Here is a 25,188-nt window from a genome sequence, read left to right on the forward strand (position 1 = left end):
TACTCGGGAAAACACAGAGTTCCAGGCTGATGGATGGATGCAAGGCTCTCTGTGGCTTAGTTTGGCTGGAATGCCCTTGCCTTCTCCCTCCCAGGAGCTCCAGGAGGCCCCTGTGTGGGTAAAAAGGATTCTCACAGGTGACCTGTCATGCTCATGCTCAAAGAGAGCACTTTGCCCTGAGAAGCAAAGGAGTGAGGTGGACATTAGCTGTGGGGTGGGTGGTGGTGGTGGTGGTGGTAGGTGTCCTGGATTACAGGGAGCATAGCCTGGCCTGTGGTGCCAGGGATGGGTGGCCAGAGCCGAAGGAGGATCCCGTGCACAAAGGGTGAGAGGCACAGACTCTAGCCAGACTGTTCTGCCTCACCCAGGCTCCTCCATGTTCTGGGCTATATGCCTCTACTTACCCCTCTGTGCAATGGGGTAATAGCAGCACCTCCTTCCAAGGGCTGCATGAGGATTACTTGAGTTTATATACTACAACCTCAGATCCACATTAGATAATATTCCTACAAGCTGCTGACCCTGGGACAGCAGAAATCTCCCAGGAGGTTCTGGGGAGGGACTCTGCATTCTGCAGTCCCAGCCTCCATGCAGCATCTTCTCTGGTCACGCAGGATGTGTTCCTGCTCTCTGAGCCTCAAGTTCCCATTTCAGGTAGCCACGTGGGCTCACTGGGACCCCAGCCACCGAGGTGCTTGGTGGCCGGAAGCCCCGTTCTGATAAAGCCAGTGGCAGAAGCAGATTCCAGACCATCTGAAGCTTGACTCGGGGCTGTCATGCGGGCTTTTATCAGAATAAACAGGTTTTGTTGTGCATTTCACAATCTTAGCATCTTTAATTTATTGTACAACAAGTTGGAGAAGATTTAGCATGTATTTAATTAATTTGACAAAAATAGTTCAACAACTGTAAACGAGGCTGCAGAAACACGCTTGCCGGTAAGTGATGCCCCGACTCCTCCGAGGCTTAGGGAGTGCGCTGGCTTGAGGCCGTGCTGATGCTGCAGGACAGGAGAGGTGACAGCCTCGGCACCAGGGTGAGGGCTGTGCACCAGGTGGAGGAGCTGAGTGGAGGCAAGAGGCCTGAGGACAGCATGGTCACAGACCCACTGGGAGCCTTGGTTTCTCCTGCTCATGAAGGGACAGTAACCCCTGCCCTGCCTCCCGCTCAGGGGATCTGGTGAGGATTTCCTGAAATGGGAATCCAAGAAAGTGAGAACTTTTTATGGAGCCTTTGATGGGAAGCTCCCAGTAGGAGAATGCTTGGGGTGTGTGTGGGTGTGTGTACATATGCACGTGTGTGTGTGTGCATGTGAGCACAACCTTCTGGAGGCCTGACCGGTGACAACCCCACTGGGCTGGGGAGTGTCCCTCATCCTTCCTGGGGCACATCAGGCAAAGACTCCCAGTGATTTCCTCCTCCTGTTGTCCACCCTTTTGTATAATCCCTTCCCCTTGTGTGTGGGTGAACCTGTAACTCCTTTTTTTAAAAAAAATTATTTTGTTTTATTTATTTATTTATTTTGACTGTGTTGGGTCTTAGTTGCAGAGAGCTTGGGCTCTCCATTTGTGCGTACGTACTCCAGACCATGCAGGCTCAGTAGCACAGGCTTAGTTGCTCTGTGACATGTGGGATCTTAGTTCCCCGACCAGGGATTGAACCCACATCTCCTGCATTGCAAGGCGGGTTCTTAACCACTGGACTACCAAGGAAGTCCCTGTACTTAACTTTTCACGAGAACAGCAAAAAATATGGCAAACGTGTTGAGATGTCACTCCCATGATTATGTTACATTATGGAGGACTCCCTCTGAGCAGACTGGAGAGAGGATCCTGTTACCGGGCTCCTCAAGTAGTTATGTTGCAGAAGTCCAGGTAGCAGGAAATGGCATGGAGCCTTAGTCAAAGACTCAGACAAAGGCCTCAATCATACAGATCCCAAGAAATGGAACAAATTCTGCAACAACAAGAATAAGCATGGGAGCAGATTCTTCCCCAGTCGAGCCTCCAGATGAGAACACGGCCAGGCTGATGGCTTGACTGTAAGATGCTGAGCAGGTGACTCAGCCAGCTGTGCCCAGACTCCTGTCCCAGGGAAATTGCCAGATAACAAATGTGTGTGCTGTCTTAAGTCACTAACTCTCCAGTTATGTGTTTATGTAGCAACAGGAAACTAATCCAGGAGGCATCGTGGAAAGAACTGCTCTTCAATGTAGCAGTCCCTCCCCTCTGGCAGAACTTATACTCCTTGACGGTCAAGCCCCTCATCTGTGAGGATGGGTTATTGGAGATACGTTGGGGCAGCTAAGATCTGAGATCCACTCAGCACAGAGTAGGTGTCAGGTCACTTTGTGAAATGCTGAATACCATCATCTCCAAGCAGCATGCGATTTTGGGAAATAGTTGTACGTGTACATTTGACCTGAGTGTTGTAAGAATTGCTTCCATTATTAGGGGCCTTATAATTTACAAAGAACTTTCCCCATGGGCAGGGGAGCAGGAATTATCCATCGGCCAATGGGAAACAGGGAACCAGGGTGCGTGGGAAAAGGAGCCGAGTCTCTTTGTGGATCTGCTCTGGGCTGCTGGGTCCTGGCCCCCCGGTTCCACTTGGCCCATCAGAGACGTGAAGCCTCTGCTCTCTGTGTGCTGACAGAATGTGGAGAGTGGGGGGCAGGCGGAGTCAGAACTGGTCCCAGCTCGCTGGCTTGGAAGTGTGAATGGATGGGTGTCAGTGATGGGGAAGCAGTCAAGTGTGGGTGTGTGGCGGGAGTGCCAGACTCCCAGATCCGGCTTTGAGGGGCTTCCAGGAAAGAAGGTGGGCTGGGGGTCTGCAGGGCGAGGCTGCCCATCAGGAGATGGCTGCCAGTCTGCTTACCAACTTCCCACCTGCCAGCAGGGCAGATGCTCAGGAGACGGGACAGTGCTGCAGTGGTTACAGCTCAGAGCCTGGAGCTTCTTGCTCACTAGCCGAGTGACCTCAGGAAGTCACTTGGCCTCCTCTGTAAATAGGGATCCTAACAGAACACTTTCTAGGGTCTGGTTGAAGGTGAAAAGAACCAGCCCCTAAAGCACTCGGCAGAGTGGTCTGGTCTGTGGTAAGCACCAGTGAGGTGTGGCCGCTAAGATGTATGACCTAGGATGGCTAGTGTGCTTGTCTCCTCCCAGGAAGCCAGCATCACACAGGAGGCCTTCATCAGGGGCTTGTGAATTAATGGAAAGAAGCTCCAGGGACTTCTCCAGTGGTCCAGTGGTTAAGACTCTGCACATCCACTGTAGTGGGGTGTGGGTTCGATCCCTGGTCGGGAAACTAAGATCACAAACCATGTGGCATGGCTAAAAAAATAAAAGAAGAAAAGAAAGGCAGCTTGAGGGTCCTCTGCCCCGTGCTGGTGCTGTCATTGAGGTTACATCCCGCAGAGGAGGTCAGGATGCCCCTGTGTTTAGTGGAGGTGCCCCACCATCTGGGCAGGGCTAGTAATTCCTCCATTCCTGCCAGGCAGGGTGGAGAGTCCTGGGGCCGCCCCAGAGTGGGAGTGGGGGTTCTGCCACTATATCTCCGCTGACTTCTCACCCTCAGGGTTCAGGGGAGGGAACTCTGGCCTCCCTTGACCCCGCACTCTGACTCACACTGGCTTCGGAGCCCACCCAAAATGACTTTCCCAGGCTGGGCCCGCCCCCACTATTTACTCTTGGCAAATGGGACCTTCCTGTTTCTAAGAAAATGGTTTTAATTGGTAATTATCTCATGTCTTCAGATAGCATCTTTCATCCAGGTGCCTGCAGCACCCAGCTCGTTAAACTGAATCCTTAGAAGGTACCGGGACTTCAAACAGTGCCCCTGGGTCATTCGGGCGCCTCGCAGGCTCCCCAGAGTGTGAGCACCCCGGGGTCAGCGCCAGGCGTCTGCTGCCCTGCTGTGCCCCAGGGCTGGGTGACAGCCAGAGGGTGACCCCGGGTGGCTTCCCCGAGGACCTCGTTGTGCCCAGCCCTGCGTGGGCTGCAGCAAGCCCAAGGCAGCCCTGCTCCCCACCCCATTCCCCTGAGGGTCCCCCGGGCCCCCGAGACTGGGGAGACCGAGGCCGACTCAACAGTACATATTTCTTCCTTTCAATTTTAATTTGTCAAATGGAGGTAGGCCCCTGAGTTAGAAGCTGTGGTGAGAGCCGTGTAGTTACTCGTTGCCCAGACCTACCCCTCGTCCTGCCCCTTTGCTCCCCCGCCTCAGAGGCCACAGCTCTCAATTCTGGATGATTCTTCCGGAGTTCCCTCCGTGGCACTAAAGAACAAGCTTGTGTCGCTACCAGTTGGCCTGTCAGGGTCAAGATTATCTAAGGACTTCCTACTAAAGGAGGTGAGCTTTCATCTCTACACACGCACACACCCCCACCGTTTCCCACCCACCATCCTTCCAGTATCTCTGCGCTCCATTTCATCTAAGATGCTGATGCTTCCTTGATCTTTCCAGACCGTCTCTAAGAACAGTTACCATGCAACTGGTGTGAGTTCAAAGCTACTCTGAGTCCAGAAGAGTGGAGGATGCAAGCCTGGCCTGTGGTCAAGCCAGCGTTTGCAGAAGGAATCAACGCAAAGCCCAGTCCACAGCTGTCAAGAATAAAATGCCTGGTGAGGTCTGGGTCCCCTGCTTTGGGCTGGGGTACAAGCTAGTGTTGGGGTGACGCAGACACAGCCAACGTTCCCCTGCAAGTCACCATCTGCAGGTACGGTGACACAACAGCTGGCATGTATGCTGAGCCAGAGGACGATTAGACCACGCAGCCTTGAAACTGGGGGATCTTATCACCAAGAGCCCTGTCTTCTGCTGTTGACCAGAGAGCCCCCATTGATAATGTTCCAGCTGCAGTACTTTAATCCTCATAACAACTTTCCAGGTGGCGCTAGTGGTAAAGAACCCACCTGCCGAGGGAGGAGACGTAAGAGACACTTACGATTAATTAATTAATTAAGTTCGATTCCTGGGTCAGGAAGATACCCTCTGGAGGCGGGCATAGCAACCCACTCCAGTATTCTTGCCTGGAGAATCCAGGCTATGGTCCATAGGATTGCAAAGAGTTGGACACGACTGAAGCAACTGAGCACAAACATAACTAATTTCATTAGCAGATGCAAATTCTCAAGTATAGGATGGATAAGCAGCAAGGTCCTCCTGTATAGTACAGGGAACTCTATTCGATATCCCGTGATAAACCATAATGGAAAATAATATGATAAAGAATATGTATAGGTAAAACTGAGTCACTTTATTGTACAGCAGAAATTAACACAACATTGTAAATCAACTATACTTCAGTAAACTTTTAAAAGTACAAACAATTTCAGGTTACAGGCAAAGAAACATAGAAGTCAGCGTTAGTCGCTGAGTCAGGTCCGACTCTTTGTGACCCCAAGGATCATAGCCCACCAGGCTCCTCTGTCCATGGGATTTTCCAGGCAAGAATACTGGAGTGGGTAGCTAATTTCCTTCCCCAGGGGATCTTCCCAACCCAGGGATCAAACTGAATCACAGGCAGATTCTTTACCAGACGTCTGAGCCACCAGGGAAACCCTGCTGGTAAGTGATGTGCCAGAGTTTACAGAGACGTCAGGTCCAGCAGGACCCGGACCCAAATTCAAGCTCTAGTCTGTCCACAGCCCCAAGACCCTGAGGAGATCGTGGCTGTACTGCCGGTCCCCCTGCAGGTCAACCACAAGCCGGGGCGCCGGGGAGAGGAGGGGACACCTTCCAAGGAGGGCCTTGCTCTTCACTGTCTCCTCCACTGGGGGTGCTCCAACCAGTGGGGTTGGGAGGTGCCCTGTCTGAGATCTCTTTCACGGGAGAAGGAAGGCCCATTTTCAGGCTCTTTTCCTGGGGCGGGGAGGGAGCAGGAGGAAGCACGAAAAAGGAGGGTGGCCCACCCCATCCTCCCTGTCCCAGCTTCTGATTCACCCCATCCGGAGCCAGGCGGGGGTGGAAGCCGCTGGGTGCTCCACTGGGTGCGGGGCCACTTGGCTAATTGCTGAGCCAGGGCAGAAGGGCGTGGCCTGACATAATTATAGCTCATTCTGTTGCCTCTGGCCTGCTCACAGGAGAGGGTGTGAGGAGGCCCCCAAGCAGCAGAAAGCACACATTAGTACAGCAAATTGGCCTGTTTGGCAGCCTCCAGGCCCCTGGGAGGGCCCCAAGTCCAAGCATCCCCTATGCCACCAGCTGCTGCCAGGATGCCCTGCATCTTGAAGAGTGTTAAAGTGTGGTAGTCAGTCGTGTCTGACTCTTTGCGACCCCTTGGACTATAGTCTGCCAGGCTTCACTGTCCGTGGGATCCTCCAGGCAAGAATACTGGAGTGGGTTGCCATTCCTTTCTCCAGGGGATCTTCCCCACCCAGGGATCAAATACGAGTCTCCTGCACTGCAGGCAGATTCTGTAGCATCTGAGCCACCACAGAAGCCTACATCTTGAAGAGGGGAACACCCATCTGGACCTCCCCAGCTCGGCTCCAAGGTATCCCTTCCGGGGTGGGGAAAAAGTCTTCCAGCAGCACTCGAGCCAGCCCTTCTCTGCCCCAGGCCTCAGTTTTCTCAGCTGTCTGATGGGATGAGGCCTGTGGTTTGTGAACCGGGGGCTGATCCCCACCATTCACCACTCGTCCCCCTCACCCTTTCCCTGCCCAGACTCCAAACCCATGCGTGGTTAAACCTTCAGATGTTTCCAGTGCTAGCCATCCAGCCACCCCCAAACTTATTCCTAGGCATTATAGAGACAAGCCTTCCTCGTTACTATGCCTTTTCTGAATGTCTGACCCATAGAACTGTGAACACACCACTGTGATCGGAGTGATTCTTTACATGGCACTAGCTAATAATTCAAACGGTGGAATTAAAATGGGATAATGGAAAGTTCTTTCCAAGGCACTGAACCTGGAGAAGGCCTATGAGACTGACTGCAAATACCAGGGGGAAGAAAGATAGAGGCCAGAGAACTGAGGCATGATCCCCGTTGAGAGGGTACAGGCCATGCGTGGCCAAGCTGATAAATTGCCACAATCATGCAACCCACCAGCTAACACTGTTCCTTTCCAGCTAAGAGTTTCCAGCCCCTCAGCTACAATTCTGGTGGCTCTTCTCCAAAAATCCCTCCCCACAAAGTGCAGTACTAGGACCAAACCTAAGTCAACTATTGTTTGTGTAGATCAGCAGAAGGTAGCACTGTCATCTCCCTGGCTTGAGGACCTAGACCTCTGTTAATGCGCTCAAGAGGACAAAGTTCTGTATAGTCAAAGCGATGGTTTTTCCAGTAGTCATGTACAGATGTGAGAGTTGGACCATAAAGAAGGCTGAGCACAGAAGAATGGATGCTTTTGAACTGTGGAGAAGACTCTTGAGAGTCCCTTGGACTGCAAAGAGATCCAATCAGTCAATCTAAAGGAAATCTGTTCTGAATATTCATTGGAAGGACTGATGCTGAAGCTGAAGCTCCAATTACTTTGGCCACCTGATGTGAAGAGCTGACTCACTGGGGAAAAAAAAAAAAAACTGGACACTGGAAAAGACTGAGGGCAAGAGGAAAAGGGGATGACAGAGGATGAGGTGGTTGGATGGCATCACTGACTCAAGGGACATGAGTTTGAGCAAACTCCACGCGGTGGTGGAGGACAAGGAAGCCTGGCGTGCTCGTGGGGTTGCAGAGTCAGACACAACTTAGCAACTGAATACCAGCAACAAAGAATAGTTGCACTTGTACACCCACGTGTCTGAATTGAACTGACTGAGCTACAATCCCTGGGTTGCTCCTGTGGTCTTATGTGTCCCTGCGATTCCGCAGTACAAGTCAGAGCTAGGTTTGACCTGCTTTGTTGCTGCTGCAGCTGGGAAGGTCAGTCACCCTCACTCTCAACGGTGGTACTGCGGCGAGAGGCTCTCCCTTCCACCCCCAGATGCCTGGAGCCTCCTGGCTGTGACCTGGTCACTAAACTGCCACGTCTGCCTCTGTTGCCACTCAGCGATGTGAGCGTGTGAGGAGGATCTTCCTTGGGGGCCCCAGAGGTGGGGTGATCAAGCCGAGAGTCAGGATGTCTGGTTCCTATACCTGCTCTTCACAATCCCGCACCTCTCCATCCCATTCCCAGTCGTGAGATCAGAGACTGGGCAAAGGGGGCAGTCCTCTACTCCCAGGAGGCTCCCCTAATTATCTCTGGAAGGCGGGGCCCCAACACCAGGGAGGTGCATGCTTCCTGAGGACTACATTCCCCACTTAGGATCCAGACCAGCAAATCCGGCCTTGGCCGAGGGACAGCCAACCCCTGCTGCAGGCACAGTAGTCCCCGTGCAAACGCCTGAGGCATCCCAACGCCCCCACCAAGTGACCAGGGGCCAGACTCAGGCCACCGACCTGCAGTTCCTATTTAAAGCAGAACCCAGACTTACAGCCAATTTACCCTTTGCGGCTTTTTATTTAGTCGCTAAGTTGTGTCCAATTCTTTGCGATCCCATAGACCATAGCCTGCCAGGCTCCTCTGTCCATGGGACTTCCCAGGCAAGAATACTGAAGTGGGTTGCCATTTCTTTCTCCAGAGGATCTTCCCAACCCAGGAATCAAACCCCTGTCTCCTGCATTGGCAGGTGGATTCTTGACCACTGAGCCACCATGGACGCCCCCTTGCCCCTTCTTACCCCAAAGGAAATTGCCTTGCGCCTCCATCAGTTCTCTAATTACCAGACTGGAGACTAAGATCTTGAGGACAATTAGGGGAGGCCTGACTTTTCCCAAACTCCCTGCTATCCCCTCCTCCCCAGACCCGCCCCTGTCTGGAGCCTTCCTCTCATTTGGAGCTACTTAGAAAAGACTAGGAAGCCTTCAAAGGAAAAGAAGAATGTCTCCCGGGATGCCTCCTGCCTGTTTTATAGCTGCAGCAGAGAAGGCAGGCGAACGTGCTCGGTCTGCAGAAGCATGGGAGAGGCATCCCATTCAAGGGGCCTGTGACCACAGCATCCTGCTATAAAAATACCGAGGGTTTGAAGGCTGTTGGAGGAGAAGGGGCAGGACTCCTCTGCTAAGTCAGCCAAGAGTCTCCCTAAACCAAGAGAAGAGGGAGCCCCAAGCCAGGTCTGGGGACTCTTTGCCGAGTCCTGCTTGGGCCCTCGAGGTCACCTCTTAATGGCTGGGATGTCACCACTGAGCAGCCCTGCCCCTTCTCCTCCCCTCTCCCACGGGACTCTGGCCCCTCCTACTCAGCACCTTCATATCTGAGCTGTTCTGTGGGTGCCCGGAGACATCCACACCTTTATCTGCCCTCCTCCCAGAGCAATGCCCTCTGCCACTGTGCCTTCCTCATCCTTCATGGCCCAATTCATTGGGTTCCAGCCCAAAATGTCCCCTCTGAATGCATGGGTGGTGCCTTGTCTCCAGCCTCCACTCTGCAGACTGAGAACCACCTGCCTCTCCCTCACCATGACTGCCCCACCAAGAGGCTTCTACCCACCTGGCCTATCATAGCACAAGGGGATCCATCAGCCCCCTGAGTCCAGCCCTACTAGATGCTGAGCGTCTTTTGTAACTTCCCCATCAAGTGGCTGTTACTTGCATACCACCTGTGATAGGGAACTCATCCCCCCACCAAGCAAGGGCAACTCAAATTGACAAACTCAAACTGACAACTAAAATCCCGTATGCTGGATCTTAGAGCTTCCCTGGTGGCTCAGATGGTAAAGAATCTGCCTGCAGGGCAGGAGACCCAGATTCAGTCCCTGGGTGGGGAAGATCCCCTGGAGAAGGGCTCCAGTATTCTTGCCTGGAGAATTCCGTGGACAGAGGAGCCTGGTGGGCTACAGACCAGGGATCAAACCGGTGCTCCTTGAAGTGGAAGCGCAGAATCCCCACATACTGGCCCCCGGGGAAGTCCCAGTGGTGCACTTTTTGTCTGTGTCCCCACTCTGGGAGCCACGCCTGTTTTGTTCAGCGCTGTGCCCAGCAGCCACTAAATAATTGATGCGTGAATGAACAAACTCAAGCGTACACTGTCTGATTGGGTTACTACAAGTGCGGGGATTGTCAAGGACAAGTTCTTACTCCTCCAGAACATGCAGTGGAGGGCTACGGTAGACAGTCAACGAGTGTCAATTTGAGTTGCCTTTGCCTGGGGGCGGAAGATGAATTCCCCATCACAGGTGGTATGCAAGGAACAGCCACTTGATGGGAAAGTTTTAAAAGATGTTCAGCATCTAGCAGGGCTGGACTCAGAGGGCTGATGGATCCCCCTCATGCTCCGATAGGCCAGGTGGGCAGTCGTGGTGAGGCAGGTGGTCCTTGCTCTGCAGAGTGGAGGTTGGAGACAGTGATTCCAGTGGGGGAGGGGAGGTGTGACTTGGGCAAAGGCTTAGAGGAAGGAGAATGAAGGAAGCATTTGGAAAACATCGGAAGTCAAGGCGGTGGCCTGGAGCAGTTGGAGGGGGGGGTGGTGTCCCAGGGCTGTGGGCCTGGGAGGGCAGGGGACAGCCTGTTGATCATGGGGAGTTAGTGGCGAGAAGTTAGGGGTGAGGGTGACTGGTAAAGTTACCTGCTCCAGCTTGCTCTCATGTGGTCTTGGTGACAGCTGTCACCCTGCAGGGGGGTGGCTGTGTTTTAAGGCAATTGGTCTCTTTCAATTTCCCCTCCTGGCTTGGTCACCCTGGAGACCTCACGGTTGATCTCTGGAAAGTGGGTTGCTCTTCACAAGCAGCTAAGTCCTCTGACTCCCCAGGGCCAAGCTGGAATTCCAGTTCCAAGGTTCATTGACCCCGGAAGGTGCCAGGCTAGGAGCACAAGCCCCTCAAGGGTCTCTCTGACCCCAGCAACTGGCCATCTCCTTGTGGTCAGCTGAGCTGAACAACGTGACCCAGCAGTGGCCACAGACTGGCCATGGCCCCATCAGACTGAAGGGGGACTGAGATGGTGAGTTTCATCAACAATTCCATCCATGGCGGGGGGGGGGGGGGGGGCGGCAAGCACTCTGCCAGTGACTCCAGAGCCCACCTCCTTCCCATAACACTGGATTGCCTGATGGCTGCTTCCAGGCGGCCAGGTTGCTGGCACCATTTCTCAGATGGGAAAAACTGAGGGTCTGTGTTTTGCTGATGAGGGTCCACAGCTCGGGCAGAACTCAGAGCTCCTCTTACTCAGGACCGCTGCATGCTCCCCACTTCTCCCGCTACTCCCCTACCCCGGGGACTAGTGTTTCCTGACCATCTGTCCCGAGGGTTTCCATGGTCTCCACAAGATTTCTGATCAGCTCTTCCTGCTTTCTTAATATGAAGGAGAAGGAGCCCAGTGGGGGAAACCGTGGGGACTCGTTTGCTAAGCACTTGTAAGCTCTGCCGTCACTCACTCCGGGTTTCATTATGATCCCCTCTTGCATGTCCCCACTCCCGGCAGGCTGGGCAGCTCTCCGTGTGCTCAGGAGCTCTCCTGCGCCCTCAGGAGCCCCTGCATGGTCCTGGGCAGTGACCCCCAGAGGCAGGAGCCCAAGGACATCCATAAAGACACCTCCAGCCAGCAGGAAGCAGGGGTGGTAGCCCTGGATGGCATCATCTCTCCGCACTCAGCAAGTCCCGAGCCAGGAGGCTCCAGGGCAAGGCTCGGGGATGGGTCAGGAAGGGCTGCTCCCCTGGGGCTGGCACAGACAGTGGTCACCTGCCCCTCTGCTCAGGCCCAGAGAGGGATGGGCACCTGCCATGCTCACACCGCTCATGTCTCAGTGGGTCGAGGTAGGGCAGGGACTGGAATCCCACCTTCTGCGTCCAGAGCCGGTTTCCTTTCACCCTGACCTGCTGAACACCTGTGGCCCGTGTGGTTGGCCCCTGTCCAACCAGGGGACCACTATGGCAGTATGGCAGGGTCTGGCCTCAGCTCAGAGCAGAAAATTCCATCAGAGGTGATGGAGAGGTCAGGGGTCTGGTCAGAGTCAGCCAGTCCAGGTGGCTCAGGGAGGGGAGCACTGAGATCAGCCTGGGATGAGTGATTTAACCCCTGTGTGCCCCAGTTTCCTCACCTGTAAAGTGGGGTAAAGGAGGCAGGGTGAAGATACAGGCTTTTGAACACAGCTTGATTGTCGGTGTTTTACAAGTGTTAGCTATTTGTTTTCACTGTCATCACAGTCCCTCCCCCAGGATGGGGGATCAGCCGTACCGGGGCCTGGCGGCCTACGGCCAGCTCCGGGGACACTTAAGCTGTCCTGTGCCTGAGGGTGGGTGGGCTCACGGCCTGAGCCCAGCACTGCCGGGCCTGGCAGCCCATCAGACGTGGCGGTCCTGGGCGGGGGCCGACTTGGCAGGACGGACCGGGCAGCCAGGGCACCACTGGACACATGGGGGGCCTGCCAGGGGCAGGTGCAGGCTCGGCTTGGCACACAAACTGGAGAATTCTTGGGCTGGACCAGGCTTGGTGGGGACGGGCCCCATCCCAGTGTGTGCGTGTGGCCGGATGGATGGGGCGTGATTTCTCCGTTGTCCCTCTCCAGAGTCACCTCCATTCTTCTTGTTTGTCTCTTTCCTTTCTCAGCTCCCTGGTAATGGTGGCCGTGGTCCTATCGGTTGAGGGGCCCTTGGGGGCCATGCTGATGCAGAAACCCCCTCCGTGGGCTGACCGGGGTGGGGCGTCACGTTCTCCCCACTTCTCATATGAGAGGACCGAGCCTTCGGGAGGGTGGTGTCCCACCCAGGGTCACACGGCTCGAGGGGTCGGGCTGTGGCCCGGCCCGGGGTTTCCCCAGTTGGTGTGGGTGGCCCTGCCTTGGGAGCTCTCCCGAACTTGTGTGGTCCAGGGCCAAGTCTTCCCAGCTGGTTCCAGGCCTCAATTGACTGTGTGTCCACGGCCAGGAGCCCCTTCCTGGGCCTTGGGCCCTTGGCTGCAGAGATCCGGTTGGCCCCCCACTGGCAGAGATCCTTGTGGCTTGAACGGTCTCCGGAACCCACAACCCCACCCACTCGGAATGGCCCCAGACAGGTGCCTGGCAGGGCTGCCCCCACTGTGTCCTTTGTCACCTTCCAAACTGTTGTCCGGCCCTGGAACACTATTTAAAGAGCCGTTGCCGAGCTCCCCCAGCCCTGCGGCGCTCGAGGGAGCCCTCCAGACCATGGTAGGCTGGCGCTGCCCTGCCTGCTGACCCTGACCTCATCCTGTGACCTTGACTTCATTTGTGATTCTGACCTTCACCTCATTGCCTGAACTCACCCTGACCTTGACCTTGTCCCTCTCACTGACATCCTTGACCTTGATGTTGTGTCCGGTCCTGACCTTTTCTTCTCCCTTCATGTGATCCTTGCTCCCAGCCAGTCCACCCATGGGGGTCCTGACTTGGGTCTCTGCTTTCCTGGACTTGGTGGGGCCTGCTGCCGAGGTGAAAGGCAGGGAGGCAAGGAAGAGGAGGGTGGAGGGGGCCAGGGTGGGCCAGGTTCGGAGGTTTCAGGACAGAAGAGGAGCTCTGATCCCACCCGAGAGAACATGCTTCTTCGTGGGGGTTGGGGTCGCTATTCTAGGACAGCTGGGGTCCTATGGAGCCTGGCGTGGGGGCTGCTGGCCTTGCTGCGGGGTCCTTCAGGCCATGTGGGGCCTGCCCTGCCGCCCTCCCCTTGTCCCTGGGCTCCAGTCCCTTGGGGCTCCCTGTGGGCCTTCACTGGGGCTGTCCTTTCATGCCTCCATTTCACACGCTCTCATCAGTCCTTCTTGACCTGAAAACGCTAACTCAGCCAAGCCTCAGTCTGAAAGTCACCCGCTCTGGGAGGTACCACGCAGCGGTACAGTGGCTTCTCTGAAATCTCAGCATCTCCCCTCCCTCCATCACCCTCTACCAATTGTCCGTCTCCTAGCTGGACTGTGACCCCCTTGGGCACAAGAACCAGGTCTGATTCAGCTCCGGGTCGTGGGACTGGGCACCTGGGTCAGCGGGTACCTGATTAATGTCCAGATGCTCTGAAAGTGAAAATCTTTCAGTCATGTCTGACTCTTTGTGACCCCATGGACTGTAGCCTGCCAGACTCCTCTGTCCATGGAATTCTCTAGGCCATAATAATGCAGTGGGTAGCTGTTCCCTTCTCCAGGGGATCTTCCCAACCCAGGGGTCAAACCCAGATCTCCTGCGTTGCCAGTGGATTCTTCACCATCTGAGCCACCAGGGAAGCCCAAGAATACTGGTGTGGGTAGCCAATCCCTTTTCCAAGGGAATTTCCCAGCTCAGGAATCAAACGAGGGTCTCCTGCATGGCAGGCTGATTCTTTACCAGCTGAGCTACCAGGGAAACTGCCCAGATGCTCTGAGGGAGGCGTGATATCCATTTTAGAAAGGAGACTCAGGGCAGAAAACTGATTTTCTTAACATCACAGAGGCTGTGAACAGCAAAGCAGGGATTAGAACTCAGGTCTGGGTGACCCACCTTCTGCTCTGAGATATTTCCTTCGGAAACACATTATAAAAGGGAATTTCTAAGACAGCTGGGCTGGAAGGGGGGTCCCAGCTAGGAGATCAGAAAGCCGGTCAGGGCCCTGGGTCTCAGTTTTGCCTGTGCAGTAGCAGAAAAACAACCTCTTCCTTCCTTCAGCGGTTCTAGAACAGGGTCTGGCACACAATAGGGTGACGTTTCCCCAGATGACACGAAAGGCTGGGGATAGACAGGGGCAGGGCACGCCCTGGCCGATGGGGGAGGTCTGAGGAGAGTGAGGGCAGAATATGCCCCCCAGACGGAAGTGATCGCTTTTATTAATCAGAAGGAAATGTATCTGTAATTATGTGAGATGAATTCTGCAGGGAGGTTCTTTTCTTTATGATGTCTGAAGGGATTTATAAATATTACAGGGGTTTTACGGCATCAGAACGTCCTGGCTGCCCCTGACAGCCCCCTTTCAAAGGATTAGTGGAGACAAAGGACTGAGTAAAAGCTAATTATAAGTCAGCCAGGCGCTGCGGCTCCTCAAGTGAGCCCAGGGACCCAGGGAGATGGGGGTGAGTGTGGGGGTGGGGACGTAGGGTGGGGGGACAGGAATGAGCTAGGGGAGGGAGGGGGGACCACACAGGCCCTGAGGGGAGTACCAGCGCAGCCCGCGCTCTGGGGTGGGGTAGCAGGGCTGGGCACAGAGGGTGGTACAGGCCGGGAGGGAGTGGGCGTGGGGGTTCTGTGAGGGCTCCCATTCCGCCTCCCCCTTTTCTGTGAAGTCCCGGCTGTCCTTTCCCACATCATGAGCCGAGTCTGGGGCTCCTTTGCACACGGGGGCCCTAGTGATGGCTGCTGAAGGAAAGGTGCCACGGAGGGCTTCAGGGACCGAGAGCAAAGGCCCAAGAGTGGACTCTCTGGCACCATGACATCAGAGAGAAAGTCGTGGAGACAGGAAGTCTGGCCAGAGACCCTCCACAAGGATGGTCACCTGCTCTACCCGCTGCCCTAAGATAGGCCCTGAGCTCTGGGGCTGTAGTTTCCAAACCGGCCCCCAATCGGAGCCAGACCCTGGGTGAGGGAAGGCAGCCCACCACTTTCAATGGGACAGACCCAGGGAGGTGTGGCAGGACGGCGTGCTCTGGGCTACGGGGCGTGGAAGCCCAAGATTGGTGGGGAGGGGTGGGTAGGTGGGGGCGGCAGGAGCTCTTAGTCCGCCTTGGGTCAAGGTTGATCAGGGAAGGCTTCTTGCAGGCAGTGGTGGAGGAGTTGGGCCTGAAGGATGAAGCTACTTGCTGATGGAAGCCAGGGAAGGTGCCCCAGGTAGTGGGAAGGGCAGGAGCAAATGAAGAGAGCGGGGCACGCAGAGCAGGTGTGGGGGACCCAGGTCGGGGAGGATGCTCTGGGAAGGGGGCAAGGGACAGACCTCGCGGGACCGGGGACCTGGGTGTTACCCTGAACACTGGGGAGGGTGGCAGGAAAGGAGGGCCCCCCACGTGGGGGCTGGTGCTAGAAAGGACACCCCTCTCTGCTCTACATGCTGGACGCTGACCACTTGCCTGCTGGAGTCGGGGGCGGGGGGCGGGGTGAGAAGCGGCAGGATGACCTTGCAGGGTGGGCGCTCTGCAGGCTTCTTGCTGGGGGCTGGGAAACACCCTGCTTCCCTGTAAGACTTCAGGAGCCTGGTGTCTCTGCCAGAGTCCTGGCAGGGGCAGGAGGCATTGTTTTCAGGAGATGAGGCCTGAGGGTTGGGTGCCACAAACGGGGTACCTCCCAACAAAGGGGTTTCTGCAAAGCCTCTCCTGGAACCTCACAGGCACCCAGAAGAGCCCGGAAAAAAGCAGAAGGAGGAGCCAGCTCCAACGTCTTCTCCATGTTTGATCAGTCCCAGATCCAGGAGTTTAAAGAGGTCGGTCAGCTGCCCCTGGGGCTTTGGGAGGTTACTGGGATGCACGGAAAGCCTTTAGATGTGGGGTCAGCCCTCAGTCCCTGGGGGGTGGTGACGTCATTCTTAGAGGCTGCCAGGCTGCAGCTTAGCCCCACCAGATGTGATGAGCTGCCCTCAGGCAGCCCCACCCCCTCTATTCCTGAGTCTCTGCTGTGTGACCTCCAGCAAGCCTTTCCTCTCTCTGTGCCTCAGTTTCACTCTCTGTAAAGTGGGGTTGCGGGGAGCATGAAATGAGGGATGGGCGTGAAGCCCCAGGGGGTGCTGGTGCACAGTAGGAGCCCAGCTCCTGTTAGCCATTGCTCTCATGACGGGATGGCCAGGGCCTGTACTGAGGTTGCTGAGATAACAATGGGCAGGAGGACCGCCCCTCACAGGAAGCAGGGACTTCTGGGGAGGGGTTGGGGTGGGAGGGTGGGTGGCTGCTCAGTGCCCGTGTCTCTGCCAGGCCTTCACCATCATGGACCAGAACCGGGATGGCTTCATCGACAAGGAGGACCTGAGGGACACCTTTGCTGCCCTGGGTGGGTGACCGGCAGCCAGAGACCTGGGGCTTGGGGCGGAGCTGAGTCCAGGCCTTTCAGAAAGAATGGGCAGCTGAGGGCAGGTCAGGGTGGTTGGCGCAGGGGGTGCGAGGGGCTGGTGTACTCTGGGGGCTCCCAGGAGGGGTGGGCTCTGCCTGGAAGGTCAAGGGAGGACTCCCCAGTGTTAGAAGAGGACTGGTCAGGGGACGGAGGTGGGTATTTCAGGGACAGGAGTGGCCCCTGCAGAGGCCTAGAGTGGGAGGCTGGGGGAGGAGTCAGCAGGGCAGTGGGGTTGGGGGAGCATTAGGGGTGAGGAAGAGGCTGGAAACCTTCAGAGGTGGGACTCAGGGAATCCCAGAGTCTTCGCCTCTAGGCAGCCAGTGGATCCCTCCTGCAGCACGTGAGCCCCTGGGACCCAGGTCTTCCACTCCAATGTGCCGCAGCTTCTTTGGGCCTCAGTTGCCTCATCTGTAAAATGGGGATAACCACCAACTTGCTCTCATTTCCAGGGAGACTGAGGTGGTAGCAGGGGGATGGTGAGGCTGGAGGCAGCCCATGGCTAAGTGTGCCCCCATTCTGAGACCCTCCCCCTACCAAAAGGTGGGCAGGGCCTTAGGGCTGAGTGGAGGGATGGGAGAGACAGTAGGGCTGGGTGATTCTGCAAGACGCTGGGATCCTGAGCTCTGGGCTTCTGGGCTGCCTGCAGGCAGGGTCCCCTCTGACCCTCACTGTTTGTGCGGGTGTCTCCACCCCTACCCTCCCCCAGGCCGCATCAATGTAAAGAACGAGGAGCTGGAGGCCATGGTGAAGGAGGCCCCTGGGCCCATCAACTTCACTGTCTTCCTGACCATGTTTGGGGAGAAGCTGAAGGGTGAGTGAGGCCCCAGAGGGGGGGTGCTGGGGAGGGGATGGGCGAGTGGGCATGGGTAGGTGGGGTCCCGTGTGCCCACGTGCCCTGCACCGACGCACACCCCAGCTGGGGACATGGTATAGCCCCGGACACCAACCCCCGGGGCACACACCAGATCCTGCCTCAGTTTCCACCTCTACAGCATAGAGCGGGGTAATTGTCATGACTCGATTTGTGGGGCTGTGAGGGGCCCAGGGGGACAGTTTGCAAGAAAGCCCTTTGCAGGACAGTGCTCCCGCCCTGGTCTCAACTTCCTGGCCCTGGGTTCATCTTGCGTCTTCTGTCTTACCACCTGCGGCTGACAGGAGGCGGTGGTACTGAGGGCGAGTGGGCTGGGGGTCCCGGAAGCTGCCGTGGCCCACCCCAGAGCAGGCTGTGCTTCTCCTCTGGGGAAGGATTCATAGGGGAGGAGGCCGAGGCTCAGATGGGCCACACACCTGCCCAGGTGTCCTAGCATCGAAGTGGCAGGAATGGAGCCCTGACCCGTCTCCAGCTCTAACCACTGTGCTCCCCTGAGATGTGGCATCAGGCCTGGGCTGGGATTCTGTGGTGAGAAGGAAGGGCCAGCCGGGGCTGGGGCTGCCCTGAGGGGTGGGTCTTATCATCATCCCACGCTCAGGCTGTCTGTGCCTGACACCCTCCCTGGGCCTCAGCTCCATCTGGGCTTAAGCCCTGGCTTCCTCGGACTTCCCCGGTGGTCCAGTGGTTAGGACTCTGCCCTTCCAAGGGGCGCAGGTTTGATCCTTGGTTGGGGCGCTAGGATCCCACACACTCTGTGGCATGGCCAAAAAATTGTAAAAATGTTTTTTAATTATAGAAAAAAAGAAGAGCTGGCCCCCCACTGGCCCTGAGGGTAGCCTTAGGCAAGGTTTAACTCTGCTTTGCACCGTGGTTCCCTGTCTGTAAGACGGGGTTTGTGTTAGTTTCCCGAGGCCGCTGAAACAAATGACCACAAACTTGGCGGCTCAAAAAACCAGCCACGTGTTCCCTCAGTTCTGGAATCTGGAAGTCTGAAATCTGACAGGTCGGGCTCCATTGAGCAGCTCCAGGAGAGAATGCCTTTCTGTTCTTTTCTGGCTTCCGGTGGCCACTTTGCTCTCATCTCTGCCTCAGGGGGTCACACCGCCCCTCCTCTTCTGTCTGTTTCTGTCTGTCTCACTCTCGTAAGGACACTTGTCACTGGTTTTACAGACCATCTAGATGAACCAGGATGGTCACTCCATCTCGAGACCCTTTCTTTACATCTGCAAAGCCCTTTTACCAAGTGACATTCCCAGGTTCTTGGCATGAGGACCTGGGGGCCACCGCTGAACCCACGGCCACCAGGTGCTGTCCAGTCAGCAGAGAAGTGCCACCGGGCCCCGCTCTGGCCAGCTGTGAGGGGTTATTCCTGGGACCACAGCCGCCTCCTCCAGGGGTGCAGAAGTCCAGGGGGCAGGGCTGGGGGCTCAGTCCCAGGGAAAGACGTGCGTGACTCCAGCCAGTGACTTCAAAGTGAGTCCCGGAACGCATGTTGGTCTGTGACTGAGCTAAGAGCTCTGACCCCAGACTGCACCTTTTTCTCATTTTCACAGGGGCGCCGCGGCTGGGGCTCCAGCTGAGCCTGTCATGCAAGCTTGGCCGAGCCTGCTGTAGGGACAGGGGCTGGGGGGCTGGGCAGGCACCGCCTCGTCCCTCTAATCGGGATGAGGACACTTTGCCATGAAGTGACCGGGGGAGGCGGCCTCTCTGCCACCCACTGGATGAGGTCTGCAGTCAGCAGAGGGGAGGCCCTCTCTGAGAGGAGGGAGGGGAGGACTGGCAGGTGGTAAACATCCAGCCATGGGGCCTGAGCCCAGGGCAATGAGTTCACAGTCAGCTGGCCCTCAGGAAGGTGGGCTAGAGCCAGCCTGCCCCAGCAGAGAGGCCCCTCCAGAGACCCAGGGAGACCGAGACCACACAGCAGGCCCCTCACCACAATCCCTTGGCCAGCCCCTCCTCCTGCAAGGCCAGGCTCTGACGGACCCTAGGCTGAGCTTCTGGCCTGGGCACACTGGCTTTCTGTCACCCTGCCTAGGAGAGGCCCACACCTCTGCCACCAGGAGCTCCCAGGCCACCAGGGCAGCACTAAGCCCAGCCCAGTCACTCAGGGCCAGTCTCAGAAATGTTGAGAGATTCAGACATTGTCCTGTCCTGGACGATCCTAAAGAGGAGGCACAGACAGCCCTGACCCAGTCTGATGGGGGAGACACAGATGACCTGACCCAGTCTGATGGGGGAGACACAGATGACCTGACCCAGTCTGAGAATCAGGAACACAAAGGGGCAGAACAAACAGGGGGACTTTGGAGGTTCAAACAGTTGTCTTCAAACCTTCCTCCCCTTACAGCTGGAGACCTCAGGCCAGCAACAGAACCTCTCTGAGCCTCAGGGTCCTCTTTGACAAACAGGAGACATCAGTATCTACCACATGTGGTGTGCCGGGGTTCCACAGGGTTGCATGGGGGAGCTGCAGGATGGACTTGGCACAGAGTACTCGGATACGTTTGCGGCCACGACAGAGTAATGTTTGGCAAGCCCTTTACCATCAAATGGCAACCCACTCCGGTACTCTTGCCTGGAAAATCCTATGGATGGAGAAGCCTGGTAGGCTATAGTCCATGGGGTCGCAAAGAGTCAGACATGACTGAGAGACTTCACTTTACCATTAAGGACACGTTATCTTAACCAGTCCTGGGAGACAGGCAGCAAACCCCACCTCGGTCTCCATTTCAGCGTTGACACAGCTGAGCCTTAAGAAGGAAGGGGACGCCCTTGGTCCACAGTGAGCAGGGAGGGCAGTGTGACGGAGGGGAAAGAGCGCCAGGTAAGGGTTACCAGGCCACCCGCTGCCATTCACACAGTCCCCGAGACCTCGGGTGAGACGCTTCCTCCCTCTGGGCCTCAGTTTTCCCATCTGTACCACCAGCAGGGCTGGGTATTCAATCCCATTGTTAGCAGAACCAGGTCTTCTAATGACATCTTTCCCCAAAGCCCACGCTATAAACGTGAGAAAACCAGAACTGCTCTGGTTGTGCTATGCCTCTTCCAGCCCCCCACCTCCACCCCACCCACTCTGTTGGCCCACCTGCCCCTCCTCTGGCCTAAACAACCTCGCAGACTCCTCCAATGTCGCTGCCAGAGCCTACAGCCCCCAAGTAAGAGCTCTTTCTCCTTTACCCACAGTCTAATCACAGGGCATCAGTTATGAGAACTTGGACAAGTCACTTAACCTCCCTGAGCCTCAGTTTCTTCATCTGTAAAATGGGGCCAGTGGTCAGGAGGGTTAAGCAGGTAGTAAATGCCTAGAAGTGAACTTGGGCAAACTCCGGGAGATAGTGAAGGACAGGGAGGCATGCTGCAGTCCATGGGGTTGTAAAGAGTCAGACATGACTGAGCGACCGAACACGACAACCAACACCTAGCTGGGGACTCCAGATACAGTGCAGGCTGATTGGGTCTCAACGCAGCGTCCTTGGCTACTGTTCCTATTCCTTGATTCTCAGAAAACTCCCTTCTCTCTGGCCTCACTGTGGACCAGAAGCTGGGGAAGAGGCTCCCTGAACCCGTGGCCTCTACAGGGGCCCTGGGACCCAGTGCCAATAGCTGTCTGTCCCCTTTATCCTGTGTTGCTGCTTCTAGGTACAGACCCCGAGGAGACCATCCTCCACGCCTTCAAGGTGTTCGACACTGAAGGGAAAGGTTTCGTCAAGGCTGATTTGTAAGTCCCTCCACCTTCTGCTTTGGTTGTTCTCTTTACGGAGGCTCAGGGGACAGATGGACTGGGGTAGGGACATGGGGGTGGTGGCCCAGTCTCCTCTCCTGCCCAGAACTCAGGTAGGTTCTGGCCAGGAGCCAGGACCTAGTTCATGCCCAGTTCAGCCATCCCTCGATCTCCCTTCCACTTCCTGAGCCAGGACCTAGTTCATGCCCAGTTCAGCCATCCTTCGATCTCCCTTCCACTTCCTGGGCCTCGGGGTCTCCGTTTGTGGGGAAGTGTGCCAGGAATCTGGGGTCCCCAGGGGAGGGCTTCCCAGTGGTGAAGGAGGAAGTGGTGGGGGCAGAGGTGGGTGGTCCCTGAAGGATGACTGAGGATCGCCATGGCTGGAGCAGAGAACATTCTAGATGCAGGAATGCAGCGAGAGAAGAGCCAGGCCTTGGCCTGTTTGGGAGGAGAGGGCTGCGTGTGGTGGGGGCTGGGTGGGTGGTAGGGGAGACTGAGCACAGAGAGGTAGGCAGGGCCCATGTAGGGCAGCCCTGGACCCTGGGCGGCAGGGGCCTGGGGGTCATGGGAGAGCCTAAGAAGGAGTCAGGCAGGAGCAACATAGAGGCCAGCCTGGAGGAGGAGAAAAGAGGTCTGCAGCTGCCGCAAAGGTCTTGATTGACAGGGATGGAGGGAGGAGAGCAGCTGGGTGAATGAAATACAAGAGGCCAGCATCGATGGGATCCGGGGTGTTGGGAGAGGAATGGGCCAGATGTTGGCTCGAGTGGGGGCGGGGATGGAGGTAGAGCCACAGGAAGGACCCAGCTCCTCTGGGGCTGCAGAGAGAGTGAGGAGGCCATCATGCCGGCCATACCTGGGCTGGCATCCTTGAATGTGGGAGCACTGATGCTTGCTATGCCTGGGAGCCTCAGCCCGGGGGGAGCATGGGGCAGAGAGCCAAGACTTGGGGGCAAGGCAGGCCGGGTAGAGGCAGCCTGCCCGGGGCTGACACACTGAGCCGACCTCTCAGCCGTCCCTTCAGGCCTCCACAGCCTCCGTGGGCCTGTGGGTGGCCCTGGGCAGGCAAGATTTCTTCCTCAGTCACAGGCTTCCTGACCAATTACCAGATTGCTTCAGGCGACGGCTAGTGGCTAATTTTGCTTTCTATTAGCCTCAGCACGTGATGGAGGTGGGGCGGGAGAGGGCAGGGGGGCAGGGAGGAAGTGGGGGACAATGCCTTGTCCCCCAGACATTCTTACAGTCCCCCCGCCCCCTAAGTTTTGAGTCACACTCTCCTCAGGGGTGGGGGAGGTATTCCTGAGGGCTTCTCCAGGCTGCAGCCCTCTCATTTACCCAGCCCTGAGTCCAGGTTCCCACCCCCATCTTGAAGACCTCCGGAGGCACTGGGGGTACCCCCTGGAGTGCCCTCCACCCACCCCTCTCCTGTCACCCACCTTCACTCCCACCAGAGCAAAGTCAGGGCTGGGAGGAACCCTTGGGGGACCCCGTTTTTGGACCCGAAGCCGCCATCCCCAGGCTATGGGTCCTGAAAGACATGGCTGCCCGCCAGGCGGGCCACAGAGAAGGCTCTGGTTGAGACAGAGTCTGTGAAAAATCCCCGGCGTGCAGAGCTGGAAACTGTGACTGTCCTGTAGTAACATAAATAATGGAAAATGTGCGTCGGTCCTCAGGGGGGCCAAGGCTGTGGCATCGCGGGGCACGCGGATCCTCACGGCCCAGGTCAGCCCTCTGGCCCCGCCCCTGCGCACTGCGGCCCCGCCCACCACGCCCCCCAACGCACAGCTCCTGGGGGCACCAGGCCCTCCCCGGCAGCTTCAAACATCCCACCTCGGGCCACTTCTCCAGTTCCCCCGCCCCCCGGGGCAGGCCTGACCTACCGTGGGTAGCTGCTCTCCCTGACCACTCAAGAGGACAGGGCCCCACCACTACAAATCAGTACCCCTCCTGAACCTCAGCTGACCTTTCTGCAAAAGGGGCATAAAAGTGCTCACTTCCTAGGGCTGGGAGGAGCAAAGGAGACTTGAGCAGGCCCAGGAAGACACCGAACTGGGTAACCTTCCCGCCCCTTGGCTGAGTGCAAGCACCATCACCCTCCAAAGCACCTTAGAGATGTCAGAAAAAATCACAAGCTGAAGAAGCAGCATGTCTAGAACCAGGGCAAAGAGGCTGTCCTCTGTAACCTGGGAAGATCCCCTGGAGGAGAAAATGGCAACCAACCCGCTCCAGTATTCTTGCCTGGAGAATCCCATGGACAGGAGACTGGTGGGTTATGCGGTCCATAGGGCCGCAAAGAGTCAGACACGATGCAGCAACCGCACACACAGTCTGTACCGGCAGAGTGGACAGTGCAACATCGGAGTGGCCACCACAGCCATGCTGGGGCCCCCAGGGTATTCCACTGGGCCCTCCCCTGATGCAAAGAGGAGAGCCCAGGTTACAGGGGAAGCTGAGTGCTAAAGTGGTCGCCTGAGGCCACACGGCCAGCTGGGGGCTGCAGGACCGCCTGGCTGGTGTCCTCCTGGGCTGCCCCTCAGGGTCTGTGTGTCCACACACAGAGCAGCCCTTTCCCTCCTTCCCCTGAAGGTGACCTTTTCTCTCCCTTGAGCAGCATCAAAGAGAAGCTCATGACGCAGGCAGACCGGTTCAGTGAGGAGGAGGTAAGCGCCAGCTTCTCAGGGCACCGCCCGCCCCTGCCGACCGAGCATTCCTGGGAAGTGGTCTGTCTACAGGGGTCTGCTGACAGGGTTTCCCCCAACTCCTTGGAAGGGTACAAGGATGGGTGGGGGAGGCTGCCGGCCTGGCCTTGGTGCCCACCCCCCCACATCTGCTAATAGGGGAGCGACACTCTGCCTGGTGCCCTTGGGTGACCCCTGGCTCTGTCCCCAACTCGGCCCTGGTCCGGGCTGACTCCCAGCCCCTTCCCCAGGTCAAGCAGATGTTTGCCGCTTTCCCGCCAGATGTGTGTGGCAATCTGGACTACAGGAACCTGTGTTACGTCATCACGCATGGTGAAGAGAAGGACTAGATGGAGACCACGGACTCTCCCCCCCCAAACCCCCCCCACATTCAGAGGCAGCAAATCCTGGGAGACGGGAGGGGTGGCCTTTGAGGAGCCCCTGTGGCCAACATGTGCGAAGAGAAGACTCCCTGGCTTGTGGGTCAGGGGCAAAAGCAAGAATAAATAATGCTAACAAGGTCTGAGTTCTCGTGATTAATGCTCCAGTTGGGGAGAAAGCGAAACATTCCTATGCTGTTGGTTTTTCCAAAACTTTTTACTTCCTGGCTTTGCTCAAATGTTCCTGATGAGCTGATGTTTAGAACTAATTGACAGTTTTAATGATACCCAGCTGGGGCACGGGACACTGCCTTCATTTATGAAGCTTTTATTGAGCACCTAGTGTGTGCCAGCCCTGGTACCAGTCCTGGGGACAAGGAGAGGAGCCAGCCCTGTCCCGGGGCGGGAAGATCGTGCAGTGAGGAGAACAAGAATTGGGGTGGGGACACAGTGGGGAGGAGGTGGGACTGGGCCAGCAGAGAGACCTGGCAGCTAGGAGCCAGACAGAGGCAGAGAAGGCGGAGAGGAGGAGGTGGACTGCAGGGATGCTTAGGGCGGGGTAAAGATTTTTTAAACATGGAACACATAGCACCCACCATATAATAAAACGGCAGAATTT

The 25,188-nt window shown here is 56.6% G+C and overlaps 1 protein-coding gene across 1 annotated transcript; it reads left to right on the forward strand.

Annotated features, from left to right (window-relative positions):
- The first annotated feature begins 16,214 nt into the window (after positions 1-16,214).
- Positions 16,215-24,699, forward strand: MYL10 (myosin light chain 10). Its single transcript, XM_070779246.1, has 6 exons — positions 16,215-16,302; positions 16,787-16,862; positions 17,629-17,733; positions 21,433-21,511; positions 24,123-24,171; positions 24,441-24,699. Exons 1-6 carry the CDS (start codon positions 16,267-16,269, stop codon positions 24,537-24,539), a joined length of 444 nt encoding a protein of 147 aa, XP_070635347.1. The 5' UTR covers positions 16,215-16,266; the 3' UTR covers positions 24,540-24,699.
- The last annotated feature ends 489 nt before the right edge of the window (positions 24,700-25,188 follow it).

This window comes from Bos indicus, chromosome 25, assembly GCF_029378745.1.
Source record: "Bos indicus isolate NIAB-ARS_2022 breed Sahiwal x Tharparkar chromosome 25, NIAB-ARS_B.indTharparkar_mat_pri_1.0, whole genome shotgun sequence".
Taxonomy (NCBI): domain Eukaryota; kingdom Metazoa; phylum Chordata; class Mammalia; order Artiodactyla; family Bovidae; genus Bos; species Bos indicus.